This window comes from Quercus robur, chromosome 11 (genome assembly GCF_932294415.1).
Source record: "Quercus robur chromosome 11, dhQueRobu3.1, whole genome shotgun sequence".
In the NCBI taxonomy this organism is placed as follows: Eukaryota; Viridiplantae; Streptophyta; class Magnoliopsida; order Fagales; family Fagaceae; genus Quercus; species Quercus robur.
The window spans coordinates 38,712,450-38,728,172 of record NC_065544.1 but is presented as its reverse complement, the minus strand read 5'-3'; the positions used below and the strand labels follow the sequence as shown (position 1 = coordinate 38,728,172).

Sequence of the window (15,723 nt, the reverse complement as noted above, 5' to 3'; positions counted from 1 at the left end):
TCACTCAAAAGCCATTGTAACTTTTAAGGGAGGGTGTAACAAGTTATACTACACACAACACACTCTCTTAAGTAATGTGGGACAATTACCCATTCTTTTTTTTGAGAAACAAAAACACACACATATACACAAGGGAGAGGGAAAGGAGTTTTAATACAAAGGCACACCATAACTCCACTCAAAAGCCATGGTAACTTTTAAGAGAGGGTGGGGCAAGTTATACTACACACAACACACTCTTTTAAACAATATGGGACAATACCTTTTTTTTTTTTTTTGAGAACTTCTTGAAGAAGTTGACATGAAAAAAATAAACAGAAGAGTCCAGAAAATCAAAAAAGATATAAAACTTCTCATATCAAAAAGTTCACATGGAAAAAAAAGAAAAAGAAAAAGAAGTCCATGACGTTAATGACATTACATATTATATATATATATATATATATCCTAAAAAAAAGTCCATAAAATCAAAAAGATATAGAAATTCTCATCTCAAGAAGTTGATATGGAAAAAAAAAAAGTTCATTACTTAAAATTAGAAAAGATATAACTTGTTAATTTAGTTTTTGCTATTCAAACTAATTAGGTCTCTTAGGTATAGCAGTAGTATGCCACCAAATAACTAAATTTAATTTTTTTAAACAGAATTTTGATAAATTTTTTTACAATTTGATGGAGCTACTTTAAACAAAATAAACAAAAGAAAAGAACAAATTAAAAACTTTAATTATATCTTTCATAAAAAGTAAAATTAATAACATTCCCAGGAGAGAACAAACTTAACACGGAAACCCAAGTGGACCAAAACTCAAATTCCTCCAAAAACTTTTAAAACAATTTCAATTCATTCCCTTCCATTTCATCTTTTTACGCAAACCAAACAATCCCTCTCTCTCTCTCTCTCTCTCTCTCTTTTTATGGAGGTTTCCCTTGCAACGCTGGCATCAACAAAAAGAAAGGAGGAAAACCCCAATTCGCTAATTCCAAAACCCTAATTTCCACGCAGACCAAGCCAAAACCCCCAAAATCTGTGAACTACAAGAGGCAAATTCACAGGGAAAAATGTTTCCGTGGAATATTAGGAGGTCGGCGGAGGCTGTGTTCTCGCGCTGGGCCTTGAAGAAGGTCTGCAAGTTCGTGTTGAAGAAGAAATTAGGGCATTTGATATTGGGGGATATCGACCTCGAACAGCTTGATGTGCAGCTCACTGAGGGAACGATTCAGCTCAATGATCTCGCTCTTAATGTCGATTATCTCAACGAGAAGGTTCGCTTTTGATTCTCTGTTTCGAATTTTCAATTCTAATTAGCTTGATGATGAAATATAAAACTTCAATTTTTGTTTTTTTTTTTTTTGGTTTTTTGATAATAAAAAGAGTGAGAATTGTGTTGGTTAGCTTAATTAGTTGCATTAGGCTTAGCTGAGTGGAGGTTTTAGCTTAGTTCGTGTCGAGTTTGGGCTTAATGTTAGGACTATAATTTTTCTTGGTAGTTTTGAATTCATGGGTTATTATGGGTTTTTAGGATTGTGGGGTTTAAAGAATTTGTAACATTTGCATTAGTTTTAGGTTTGCTTTTCCTTTGACGGTATGTGGAGTTTTTGTTCGGCTTCGTTGAACACCCGTGCTGTTTAAAATTTATGTATTCTGTTATTTAATGGTTTTGTGAACTGTGGAACTTGGGCAATGTGAAAATGAACATTGTAATCACTACACCGGGTTACCTAGCATAAACAAGTAGTGTATGCATGCTGTTTTTTATTATTTTGGGGTATGAACTGGAAGGGTGGGGTTGCTTTCGATATTGTGAACACTTGTAAACGTATATCTGACATAACACTCCTAATAGTCGGTGAATGAGTTCTAGCTAAAATGGAACCTGCATGTGTAATTTACTACTCGATAATTAATTACTGAATTGGAGGACCAAGTTGTCTTTGTTGACAAAGGGAAGATTAATTCATAGAACTGCAACTGGAGTAATTGAGTTTTCTAATAATTTATGATCTAGAGGGTTGCTAAGGTCTTTTTTTTTTGCTTTCTGAATTTGAATCTTAAATGGTTTTCTTGTCATTATTTAATTTTCTCCTGGCCATTTTTTCCAGGTTGGTGCATCAACACCAGTAATTATAAAAGAAGGGTCCATTGGCTCGTTGCTAGTTAAAATGCCTTGGAAGGGTGAAGGTTGTGTGGTTGAGGTAGATGAACTTGAGCTTGTGCTTGCTCCATGTATGAAGAATGATTCACCAGCCAAAGATGAAACTTGTAGTTCATCTCAGGATGGTAATCATGGTCTCCATTATGACTTACGAAAGCATGAATATGACTCGGTGGATGATGCTGCAAAGTCTACTTCTGGGGATGTTCATGAAGGTGTCAAGACAATTGCAAAGATGGTCAAATGGTTGCTTTCAAGTTTCCATGTCAAGATAAAAAGATTAATTGTTGCATTTGATCCATATTTGGAGAATGATGAAAAGAATACTGGGGGTCACACAACCCTAGTTCTTCGAATTCTTGAAACAGAATGTCAAACCTGTATTTCTGAAAATGCAAATTCAAATGGTAGTGCAAGTGCGGAGAGCTTTCTTGGAATAAGTCAACTGACTAACATCATAAAGTTCCAAGAAGTGGTAGTTGAGCTTCTTCAAATTGATGATAATGACAATAAAGCAAGCTTTAGTGAATTTTTTTCAGGACACTGTCCCACAAATACTACAACTCCAGTTGTGACAGGAAAAAGAGGTGGATTTTCTGGAAATTTAAGATTAAATATACCTTGGAAGAATGGGTCCCTAGACATTCGCAAAGTGGATGCAGATGTTTCTATTGATCCTGTAGAATTGAGACTTCAACCCAGCTCAATAAAATGGCTCTTACTTTCATGGGAAACTGTAAAGAATCTGGACAAATATTGTAGTAGTCATATGCATTACAGGTCAATGGATTCTATTAATTTTAATTCAGCATCCAACTGTCTTTCATCGACACCACTTTCTACGGGAAATGTTACTGACAGGATGATACAAATTTGTGGTGGCTCTTCTCTGGATATATCTTCTTTGACCCTGGAAGAATCAGTAACTGAAGGTATGCTACCTGGGACACATTTAATATCAGATTGGGTGTCTGCAAATCAAAATCAGAAAGATGGTATTGAAGAAGTTGATTTTGGAGCAAGGTTGGTTTTCTGCTTGTGCTATTAATGTTTATATTACAGCTGTGATGGCAGGAAATTACTGTTTACACTCCCACTGGGGACTTTTAGTTTTGATTACTGTTCTTGTTCTTGCAAATGACATTGAGGTTCTGTATCGATGCTCTCTCACAAAACATTGGAGATTCAGGATCATGCCTTTTAATTAGTATTTTGAACTCACCTGTTTCTTAAAAGCTCCCTTTGGAATATTGGAACCATATCTTTACCATGTAGCATTTTTCCTTTTTAAAAGCATTACAAGTTTGCAAATGATTGTCAATCTTTTCTATACTCACATTGCTTTCTCTCTTTCAAGTTGAATTTCATGGTGTTTCACACGTTATCTTTTGTAATACTGCCAAGTATTAGGCACATGTAGATGATGATTTAATGTTACAAACTCTTGAATTTATTTCATGCCTATATTTCCTAGGTTGTAACTTAATTGGTAGTCTGGCATCATAGTTTTTCAAATAATGCTAAAGCCTCTAGCCTTGCTAGAGATTAAGTCCTTTTTCTTACACACTCTCCTTGTTTGGAGTGTGGACCTGTCGCATTTTTCTTGTTTTTCTCTTCCTCTTTTACTTGATCATTGTAATTTTGGTTCTTGATCTTTGCCCCCACAGTACATCTCCAATGTACTTGGGTTGGCTGTTTTTTCTTAATAAAATTTTTCGTATCTATCAAAAAAAAAAAAAAAAAAATGCTAACGCCTCTAGCATGTCATTCTGTTGTGTGTGCAGTGTGGATCAGTTTTTTGAATGTATTGATGGAATGCGAAATTCCCAATCAGCTTTAGCAAGCAGTGGGATGTGGAACTGGACATGTTCTGTTTTCAGTGCAATTACTGCTGCATCGAGCCTTGCTTCTGGATCTTTGCTTATTCCCTCTGGTATTTGTTCTTCTCCCCATTTTATAACTGGATGGACTGTGTGGGATCAGTTCAACTTTATGCAATTGTGATGCAGCACACAGTAGAAACAGGAAATAAAAGAGTAACAAAAGGAACAACAGAACAAACCCTAGGCTTTACCACCTAGAACCTCCCTGCAAGCCCTAGGCATCACCACCAAACAGAGAAAACAAGGGAGGAGGCATTTCTCAAATCTTAATAATATTATTCTTATTCAATTTCAACTCCCTTTCACCATTACAGGAGTACTGGTTAAATAAGGTTTAGGGGATTACACCAATATGGAAAACATCTAATTTGAATCCCTTAAAACCCTCAACATTAATAACCAAATTCAAAATTCAAATTCAAAAACAATATTAATTGCAAATTAAAACATAAAATCTTGGCTCCCTGCATCAAATTGTGTACCAATAATTTTCTATTTTTCATTTGGTTCTTATGTTATATCTAGAATACTTGATGTCATATTAGTGCAGAGGTTGCATTTTGGCCCACAGTATTGGATCTTACTTTGCTTGTACATTTTCTTTGGTGTCCGGGCATGAACGAAAATTGCTTGGTGTTTGATCTTGTTTATATTTTTGTTCTGTGGCCCAAGTGCAATTTTGGAAAATGAGAAGTGATTTTTTTTTTTTTTTTTGGGGGGGTGGGGGGTGGGTTTGTGTGCACTTGATGTACATTGTTGGCATACTTCCTAATCATTTAAGCTTTTGGGACTGATGGTCTCAGTCAAAACTTTTATATTCTGATACTGGATTTAAAAGCATCAAGTATAAAGGGATTATACTAGATGTTTTATACATTGTTTGTAGACAAACCTTTGATTTTTTTTTTCCCACTCTCAATGATTGTTGCAGAACAGCAGCATGTTGAAACAACTGTAAAAGCAGCTTTTGCTGAAATTTCTGTCATGCTTTCCTTCCATGATGAAGACCAAAAGAATTTGTGTGATCCTGAGGATGATCTGGTTAATTTTCATTGCCTGGCTGCAGAATGCAGAGACATTGTTCTTCTTTCGAAGGTAATAAATGTGCTTGCAGAATTATAAGTCCAATTTGTGTTTTCTTTGTGCTCAACACTAGTTGTTTGGCATTATATGCCTCTACACTCACTTGAAACATTTGATAAGGTCAACAGGTATGTTCTCGAGAAATGAAGTTTGAAGGAATAGTGAAGTCTATAGCGGTTGCTAATTACTTTAGCAGTGAAAAGGATGCCCTGAACTTTCAGTTGAATAGTTGTACTGATGATAAAAATAGTCAAAGTCTTCTGATTCATCAACTGCAAGCTGAAGTTCAAGGTGCTCTCCCTCCGTTTACCTTGTCTAGTGAAGATCCTTATTCAGATGAAGTAAATGATTTAGTTTCTGCAGATTTTCCCTTTGGAAGTAAGGGTGGTTTAGTAAAAGTTATATTGCTTAAAACATCAGGCATCACTCATTGCGAATTTTCTGTGAGTTCTGCTTCATCAGATGGCAGTTTTTCAGGTCCAGCATCGTTTTCATTGGAATTATCACCTTTTGTTTTCTGGGTGAACTTCCCTTTGGTAAATACATTACTAAATCTATCAGTGGAAGTGGTAAAATATGTTGAGATGAACACCAAAATGAATGAATCTCCGTCTGAGGTCATCACTGAGAAGCACAAATCATCTAATGGATGCATGAAAAGTTCTACTCCCCGCCTGACAACCTTGTCTTCAACAGAAAGATTGCGCGGAAATATATTAATCCCCAATGCAAGGTTAATCCTCTGTTTCCCTTTTGAAAGTGGCAAAGATAGTAGAGACTATTCTTCCTACGATCAATTTATTGTTCTGGATTTTTCATCACCATTGGCTTCCAACAAGGGAGTAATTGAAGACCGCAGTCCAACTTCAGATGCAACTTTACAGAAAAAACAATCTTCAATGGTCACGAGTTCTTTGCATTTGAATGTTGGTGATCTCTACATTTACTTGGTCTTATCTGCAAGTAAAAGTGTGATCAGAAATAACTCCTGCAACATGCTGAATCAGAAATTTTCTGCTCAGAATATTCTGTCTATCACCAACAAAACAGGTTGTCTTTCTGTTATCAGTATGCTTTGGCAGGATGGTTGTGTGACTGGTCCTTTGATAGCAAAGAGGGCAAAGTTCTTAGCTACTTTAGGTTCATGTGACGTGTCCTTGGATAGCAACACGTATGAGTTTGCTTCTGCATCTGCTGTGAAAGATCTGGAAGATTTAAATTCTCGAATTCAACAAGAGATGATTGTGAGCTCTGTATTCTTCCTGCGTGTTTGTCTATCTCCTGTTACAATTACTCTTGGCAGTTCTCAGTACAATGGATTACTTAATTTGTTGAATCAGATGATAAATGGATTGTCATGTGTGGATTCTGATGCTTCTGATGCTGCCAAGTCTAGGGAAGGACCTTCTGTGTCTCAAACTTCACTCCTAGTGGAATGTGATTCTGTAGAAATTCTAATTAACCTGGATGCAAAGGAGAATATTGGAGGCCCAATGCAGAGTGAACTTCCTGGATCATGGTATTGTCTGAGATTGAAAATTCGGAAGTTCGAATTGCTGTCGGTATCAAATATAGGAGGTGTTAGGGGTGCCAATTTATTTTGGCTAGCCCATGGAGAAGGTGAATTGTGGGGTTCCATCACTGGTGTTCCAGGTCAAGAGTTTCTTTTAATCTCATGTAGCAATTCTACAATGAAACGTGGTGATGGAGGAGGTTCCAATGCATTATCATCTAGATTGGCTGGTTCTGATATTGTGTACCTGTGGGAGCCAGAGAGTTTGCATGGTTTTACATCTATAACTGTCAGGTGTGGCACAATTGTTGCAACAGGCGGTCGCTTGGATTGGTTGGACAAAATATCCTCCTTTTTTAGTTTACCTTCTCCTGAAGCTGAACAAGAAGGGGACAATAGTATGCAGAAGGGGGATTTGAATGCATCATGTGGATCTTCTTTTGTTCTTAACTTGGTTGATATTGGATTGAGTTATGAGCCCTACTTAAAGCGCTTGGTGGCTGGGAGTGAAGTTCTTGATTCCAAGTGCTTTTCTTTAAGTGCCAAAGAAAAAGAATGTATGGGTGAGCAGTATGTTGCTTGTCTGTTAGCCGCTTCTTCCTTCAATCTATCAACTTCAACTGTGGCAAACTCAATCGACAATGACTCCAAAATTAGAGTGCAAGATCTTGGGCTTCTTCTTCGTACAATGTCAGAGCCTGAGAATCTTGGTGGCACTTACAGTGCGGAACATCTTCACAAGGTTGGTTATATTAAAGTTGCTTGGGAGGCACTCATTGAAGTTATCTTGAGAACTAACTGTAAGAGTGGCCTCCTCTGGGAGGTGGAATGCTCTAAATCTCACATTTGCTTGGAAACTTGTCATGACACTACTGCTGCTTTGATTCGTTTGTCTGCTCAACTCCAGCAGCTATTTGCTCCTGATGTGGAGGAATCAATTGTGCACTTGCAGGCTAGGTGGAACAACATTCGGAAGGAACAAGACAGGAACGATTTCAATGATGAATCTAGAGTCTTCAGTGGTGATTCTGAACCATCAACTTCTCAAGTGAATATTGCAAGTGTAGATACAAAGAGTGAACCTGGGTTGGTTGGCTTGATGGATGAGATATGTGAAGATGAATTTTCATTTGATGACAATCATGCCTGCCAATTTGATCCTCCTGAATCACATATTTGTGTTTCACTTGATGAAAGTGTTCTTGAAGATGCATGTGGCTTTCGTGTTGAAACTCCTGAATTTTTATCTCATGATCTGTCCTTCAATGGGTTGATGCCTGTAGTAGAATTGGAAAGTGGTCAAACCTCAATTTCAGAAGAAGGTTACTTTACAGAGTTTAGAGAAGGCAATTGTTTATCTGAGTTGCGCCGTCTGTCGGAATTATCTCTAGGCAGACAGTCTTTGCCTGAGATACCTAAGTGCAAATCCACAAATGTTGGGAATGGAGATATTGGAAAAGGAAATAGTGGATGGTATGGGGACTTAAGAATTGTAGAAAACCACATTTCAGAAGCAAGTGAGCAAAGTGGCGTGAAACAATTTTTGAAAGGCGAGCTTCTTTCTCTTAATAATAAAACACATGATGATGTTGGAAAGGTTGCAGGGCGTGTACTCTTTAAGAACATTGATGTCAAATGGAGAATGTATGCTGGCTCTGATTGGCATGATTCTAGAGACGTTGGAGAGCATTCTAGTACTTGTCATGGAAGGGATAAAACTGTCTATCTGGAGCTTTCACTTTCTGGGATGGAATTTCAATATGACATTTTCCCAGTTGGTGGAATATGTGTATCTAAGCTTTCTCTTTCAGTTCAAGACTTCCAGCTCTATGACAAGAGTAGCAATGCACCATGGAAACTGGTAATGTTGAAATAATTGTACTTTTACATTATTGTCTTTACCTTTTGTATCTTTCTGAACAGGGTCTGAAAATTTCTTTTTAAATTGGAAGGTACTAGGATATTATAATTCAAAAGATCATCCTAGGGAATCCTCTTCAAAAGCATTTAAACTGGACTTAGAAGCTGTCAGACCAGATCCTTTAGTCCCTCTTGAGGAGTACCGGTATGTTGTTTGTTTTATTTGAATTTTTCTATCTTGCTAACCCCCTACTCTGTATTCTTTAACTCTGTGGATGTGGACACCAGATTAGACTCATTAATGCTAATTGATTTCATTTGACGATCATGGTTGATGCTGATTGATACTAATTTGATTCTATTAGAGAGATTTGATTGTTATTTAAGCTTTACTTTCGCATATGATATAATCTAATTATGAGTTTTTTTTTTTTTTGTTTTCATCTTTGATGTAATTTGGTGACTCGTTTTAGAGGGACCCAAAGTTTACTCCTGTAAGGAGTTGATCATGGATTTATGAAATTTGGATTGGGAGTTTTCTTCCAGTGTTTCATGCTGATTCCAAGCGAGCCCAGGTGTTGATTCTTGGGTTCCTATCATGCTTGGTGCTGATCCCAAGCAGGCCTGGGTGCTGATGCCTAGGTTCTATCTATTTTTTTTCTTTTTATTGCTTGATGCTAATTTCAAGTAAACCATAGGTGCCAATTCCTAGGTCCTTTCCTGTTTTTTATTCTTTTTTTTTTTTTGATAAGTAATAAAATTATATAAATCATAAAAATTGAGTCACCCAAGTATAGAGGAAGTATATTGGGCTAAACAATCATTTACAATAGTTACATAAATCTAATAAATCAACAATTGAAAATAAAGAAAGGTTCCTCATGGCTGACAACCAATAAAGTTCTAAAAAAGAATAACTTGAGATCAGGCATAGAACTTTGGGCGTCTTCAAAAATCCGGCTATTCTTTTCCCTCCAAATGCACCGCATCAAGCAATGGGAGTTACCATCCAAACATGACTATCCTGTGTTTTATTCTTCTTTTGTTTCCAAAAAAGTCCCTCTCCTGGAGTCTCCTGTCTTGCATCACACTGTTTTTTACCTCATGTTAGGTGCTCAGTGTTATTGAAGATTTATCAATAATCATGCATAGACCTTTTTTCCCTCTCTAGCATTCAAATTGTAAATGCAGAGGATAATAATGTATTAATGTGGTAAAAGTGGTTATCACATTGCTTGTCTGACTGTGGGTTCTTGTAAATTTTCCTTTCAGGTTACGCATTGCTTTCCTTCCTATACTATTGCATCTTCACCAGTCCCAACTTGATTTTCTCATTGACTTTTTTGGGGCAAAGAGCTCATCAGTTGACCAGTCTCTTGACTGTCATCAAGATGCAGATGGTTCAAAATTGTCCCAGGGACATACAATTGCAAATGAGGCATTGCTTCCTTTCTTTCAGGTGAGTAGTTCTGATTTTATATCATGCTATATATATATTTTTTGATAAGTAATGTATCATGCTAGATATTTTATCGTTCCTTTTGATTTTTTGGACCGTGTACCCTCGGTTTTGTTGATCTCAAGTTATGTCCATAATCTTTGTGTAAGATATCTTTGTGATGGGTTATATAAATTTAATAGAAAGCATATCAAAACCTCTGCAGAATACAATTTAATTAGTCATGTAGTATGTATTTATAGCAGAAGAGATGACAAGCCCCTATACTATTGCTTGTGTTTGCTTGGTTCTGCACTCTCTATATTGTTCTTATGATGTTGCTTTTCAATATATATGATTCTTCTCAACTTTGGAATTTGGATAAAACTAGGACTTGTTATTTTGCTGGATAATTCATATTCCAGTTCTTTGTTGAGTTTTTTTCTATAATACTCAGAATCTAAGCACTGATTGAATTCAATTTGTTTCAGAAATTCGATATATGGCCTGTTCTTGTTCGGGTTGACTACAGTCCTCGCCGTGTTGATCTTGCAGCACTAAGAGGGGGGAAGTACGTAGAGCTTGTAAATCTGGTTCCCTGGAAGGTAAGAATTGCAGTCTTTGTAATAATTATAAAACTTGTGGTCAGGGGTTAGTCCTCTTGGGTGTGAGTAAATTTACCTAAGGAAAATAATATAAAAAGTAAGAAGAGAGAGAGGTACTAAAGCTTGGGATTCTTGTTGAGACCAGTGAATGAAATGTCTAATGATACTTCACTAAATTGCAGGGGGTTGAGCTACAGCTCAAGCATGTTCATTCCGTTGGCATCTATGGCTGGGGTGGTGTTTTTGAAACTATTATAGGAGAGTGGTTGGAAGATATTTCACAAAACCAGGTTTTTAGTAGGACTCATTGTACTTATTGAGAATGCAATGATTCTGTTTGTCCTTTGACAGTAAATATCTATATCTAAAATGCAGGTTCATAAAATATTACAAGGCCTTCCTACTATCCGATCAGTAGTTGCTGTTGGTTCTGGTGCTGCGAAGCTGGTTTCTTTGCCAGTTGAGAGCTACAGGAAGGATCGGAGACTACTCAAGGGAATGCAAAGAGGTAAATGAACTGAACAAATTTCATTTATTGCCCTACCAGTAAATCTGGGTTTCCTCATCATTGAAGCCCATGCACTGGGGTATAATGTATCATAAAAAGTAGGAAGTAGTTGTTGTTGGGATTTGACTGCCATAACTAGGACAACTTATTAATTTAAGCATATGAGACTTATTTACCATTGGCAATAAAAATAACAATAGATGTTTCTTAAATTGATGATAATTTTTTTTTTTTTTTTTTTGTGCAGCACAATATTATTTTGAAAGCCAAAGCTCTAGTTTTTGTGATTAACTAAAATGTTTCTATGCTTTGCCTTTTCCCCCTTTTTTCCTTATGGGAGAGACCTGTTATTTGAAGTGCTACTGATTCGGGCCAAACTTTTTTTAATACCTAAACAAAGGTTTTTTTAACAATGAGAAATGAGAATTCTTTGCTGCTATTCAGCTCTATCTGGTGCACTGTTTCAGCTGAATCATGAGAGATTATTTGCCTTTTGAGGGGCCCTCTTCTGCTTATACTTATAGTGCATATTACTGCAATCAGATCTTTGTGCTGATTCTGTCAATCATCTGTGTGGTGGTGTGATTAATGATTTTGTACACCCTAAGAATTATGATGACTGAAGTGTAACTCAATTCAAACTCTCAACTACCCCTTAATGACATTAATTGCTGGTATTTTTTATATTTGAGGTCATAAAAAAAATTATTATTATTATTATTATGAAAAAATAATAATATTAATTCCTGTTAATGACATAAGTCTTTTCTACTCCCCCAGGCACAGTTGCATTTCTTAGAAGCATTTCACTTGAAGCTGTTGGACTTGGGGTACATTTGGCTGCTGGGGCTCATGACATTTTGCTTCAAGCCGAATGTATTCTTACTAGCATTCCTCCTTCTGGACCATGGGCTGGACAAAGTAAAATGAAGACAAATGTAAGATCTAATCAGCCTAAAGATGCCCAGCAAGGACTCCAACGGGTAAAAATTCCTGTGTCAATTGTTATGTCAGTGCTTGGGTAACTTGCAATACTTAAATTGTAGTATGGGCTTGTGTGTGATTGTACACTTAAAACTATAGTTACTTTGCGTGTGCATGCGCTTAAAACATACCTATATAAAAAAAGCATGAACTTAAAAATATGCGGAAACTCATATGTCAAAAAGTATACCTTTTAAACCCTGATCATCCATCTGTATTTTTCCATATTAATTAGGAGGAGTCAGCTTCTGGGAAGAGACTTCTAGATGCTGAAATTAGCATTAAGAGCATTTCAAACTACTTGTGAGATCTTTTGCATTATAGGGCATTTTTGTTTTTAATATTGTTTCAATGTATTTTTGTACATCTTGTTAACACAATTGAAAGCGACACAATTAAATTTCCTGTGTATACTGGGATCCTATTTGTCAATGCAATATACAAAGATCTGTCTTTTCTTTTGTCAAGAGCTGTCTAGAGGTGTTACATTTGCTGTCAACTTTGGTCTGGGACTTAAATGCATTCAAACTTTTTATGAGGCTTGACATTTGAAGTTTTGAGGTAAAGATATGGCACTTTAAAATGTCTGTTGTATTGCCAATGAGCTCTAGCTCAACTGGCACCTCCTCCCCCATATAAATTCTAGGGGAGGACGAGGTCTTGGGTTCAAGACCCATTGTGGGCGTTTATAACTTATGAATAAAATAAAAAAAAACATTTGTATTACACACATTTTCCCTTTTTCTTCCTCATGTTCTTGTTCTTTCTTTAAAAAAAGAAAAAAGGTGGAGGGATTGTTTGGGAAGAAGCTCTGAAGTGGCTCTACTGGATCCTTCTAGTTATTTTTGGGAAAGTAGTTATTCTTTTTGGGGGTTGCCCAAGTTTTAAAGGGGTGTGGTAGGTATTAAGTTCAAGTCTCACTTAGCAAAAAGAACTAAATATAAAGAACAAAAAGAAAAAGAAAACTTGAAACATTCTTACCTTCTTCTATAAGGAATTGCTTTAGCAGTGAGCTCCAAGTAAACTGATGGTAATTTGGTCTCATGATCATAAGCAGAATATGCCCATTTGACTATGGTGGGTATTTGAAGTCGTGTATTCTTTCTGATCACAGTTTCAGTTTCTGCAGTGTATTCTTCTTTGGAAAAATGTCAGGTTTTGGGTTTCAATATTAAGCTTGTTATATGGGCCTGAGATGTTGAGATGCGACCTTATTTCTTGTGTATTGCATGCGTTGTGTGTGTGTATTTTTTTCCCCATATGTTGTGTCTTCTGTGTTCAATTTACCTCATGTTGATTATTTTACTAGTCCTAGGTGGAATATATAGGTTGTCCTCTCTATGATGGGCAAGTGATAGATCAAGCTTCAGAAGTATCTTGATTTTGAGACTTACTGTTTTCTCTATAGTATCAAGGCACTTCAGGGATCAGGCTCATGTAATACTCTCCCCTTGTCACAAAAATAAGCCTTTTATCACAGTGATGTAGATGTCTGTAGACCTCAGTTAACACTTGGGGTTCATGCTTTTTAATAGAAATTCTTTCTTTCTTATCTGAGTGTTTTTTTTTAGTTATGGTGAGCACTTTTTGGCATGTTGGATGCCAAAATCAAGTCACTCATGGATGATAATAAGTGTTTTTATCTGTTAGGAAAAAGATGTGTGCTGTGTTTTCTTCAGAGAAGGTATTAATGTTCTTAATTTGACAGGCTTATGAGAGCCTGAGTGATGGCCTGGGAAAATCTGCTTCTGCCTTAGTTGGCACTCCCTTGAAAAAGTACCAGCGTGGAGCTGGAGCTATCTCTGCATTGACATCTGCTGTTCGGGCAGTTCCTGCCGCTGCTATAGCTCCTGCTTCTGCTTGTGCAACTGCTGTACATTATACTCTTCTTGGCTTCAGGAATAGGTTAGTTATTCTTTTGAAGTTATTTTATTTGTTCCAACATTGCATAATTGTTTCAGTATAATAACATTTAAAGTTCTAGAACCTAACATTAACTGTGGTGTTCATGCTTGCAGCCTGGATCCTGAGCGTAAGAAAGAGTCCATGGAGAAATATTTGGGTCCCACTCAGTCACAAGAACATGATTAATACAGTAAAAAATATCAGTTACAGGATTACAACATATATTAACTTCTGTAAATATCTCTTGGTTATACGATCCACTGTATTTCTTCTTTAAATTGTATGCAGTGGGTATATCTTGAGTCATTTAATGAAGGACTGCTTTCGCATCCATAAAAAGGGATTGTTAAGGAACCCTGTTTGTTGCTGTGGAGGTGCCCATCTATCATGTGAATTGGCTTCTTTCAGAATTCACGTGCTCTTTATATTGGATTATTAAAAGGTTAGAAATCTGGTCTCTTTAGTAGAAAGAGAAGTAACAAAATATTATGTTCTTATCTATAGCTTTTGTGAACATGAGAGAAAAAGTATTTGGTTTTGGGCTTTTATTATTATATAATGAAAACGGAAACCTTAAGTAGAGAAGACATGAGGTTCTATCATGTGTCACAACATTAAATAAGAGGCTTTTTATTTTTTTATTTTATTGTTTTAAAATAATAAAACAAATGATGTTTTGCTTACAATACCTTATCTCAAATCATTGTACAAAAAATCTTAAAGAATTTGAAACACTTTATGCGTTACATCATTAATGTAAGTGAACCCATATTTTTCTTAACTTAAGAATTTTGTTACTGCTTTTGGTTGGAAGAAATCATTCTGTATTATATTATAGGCTGAAATAATTTTTTATTTTCAGGTCTATCAAATATGGTTTAAATCTGTAGAATATTTCAATAGTTCATTCAACTAAGTTCAAGTATAAATTGTTTTTCAAGGCATTTTGAAAATTTTATTTTGTTCATATATTTTCACATACAGGAACTACTAAATTATCATATAGCCTGTGAAATACTGTTGTTTGTTAAATATTTTTGGGGCCTCAACAGATTAGCAAATCATTTTATACAGTAATTAAACATTTTGCTTAACCACTAGTATGGTACAGATTGTTTGCTTAACAGCAGTCTCAGGCTGATTCTCAAAACTCTTGTGCTGGGTTTTATTGGGTGCAGGTTTACAGTTAATGAAACTACTAAACAGATTCTTTCCCGTCTCGACAAGACAAGACAAGACGGTAATTTTGTACAATATGTAAATAAGCTATGGTCTTATAAGTATTTACCCACACTGAAAGCCTTGTAATTTTAGTGACACTAGGGATAGCCAGTTACACATTGATTCTTTTATAGACTCAATTACGGCGAAAGTGGCTTCTTTTGTACATAGTTCAGCAGACCTTTTTTTTTGTGATTGAGTGTTTGATATCATTTACATGTCATGTAATACCTTGTGAAATATCATTGATAGTGCAATAGTAATCAATTCTCTCCATCCTCTCTCTTTTAAGAATTTATTTAAGAATCGTTTCTTGTTAAATTAAAGGTTTTCTTTATTCTATAGGAATTTGATGAACCTGCTATTTTTGAATGTTACTTTTTCCAAAAGGGGAATGATGTGTTCCATGCTGGTGTGATACATTCTAAAATTATTGCATTTATGATTGTCAAATGGATCAATCAAGTACTCACCTGTGGTGTAGTTTCTTTAATGTGAATTGAAGGGGGTGGGGTGGGTTTGGACTTCAAATTGTAGGTCTCACCTGGTTGGGTACCTGAACTGTTA

The 15,723-nt window shown here is 36.0% G+C and overlaps 1 protein-coding gene across 1 annotated transcript; it reads left to right on the top strand.

The window, feature by feature from the left end:
• The first annotated feature begins 808 nt into the window (after window positions 1-808).
• LOC126706237 (autophagy-related protein 2) lies at window positions 809-15,432 on the top strand. The gene is made up of 14 exons (XM_050405580.1): window positions 809-1,266; window positions 2,104-3,179; window positions 3,941-4,089; window positions 4,971-5,134; window positions 5,251-8,496; window positions 8,588-8,700; window positions 9,768-9,954; window positions 10,425-10,538; window positions 10,721-10,828; window positions 10,914-11,046; window positions 11,827-12,029; window positions 13,739-13,935; window positions 14,049-14,377; window positions 15,114-15,432. Exons 1-13 carry the CDS (start codon window positions 1,063-1,065, stop codon window positions 14,119-14,121), a joined length of 5,967 nt encoding a protein of 1,988 aa, XP_050261537.1. The 5' UTR covers window positions 809-1,062; the 3' UTR covers window positions 14,122-14,377; window positions 15,114-15,432.
• The last annotated feature ends 291 nt before the right edge of the window (window positions 15,433-15,723 follow it).

Excerpts from the sequence above, each read along its gene's own strand:
- LOC126706237 (XM_050405580.1), top strand. The coding sequence starts at position 1,063 with ATGTTTCCGTGGAATATTAGGAGGTCGGCGGAGGCTGTGTTCTCGCGC. Across the intron at positions 5,135-5,250 it reads ACATTGTTCTTCTTTCGAAG|GTATGTTCTCGAGAAATGAA; the intron begins GTAATAAATGTG and ends TAAGGTCAACAG. Across the intron at positions 8,497-8,587 it reads GCAATGCACCATGGAAACTG|GTACTAGGATATTATAATTC; the intron begins GTAATGTTGAAA and ends TTAAATTGGAAG.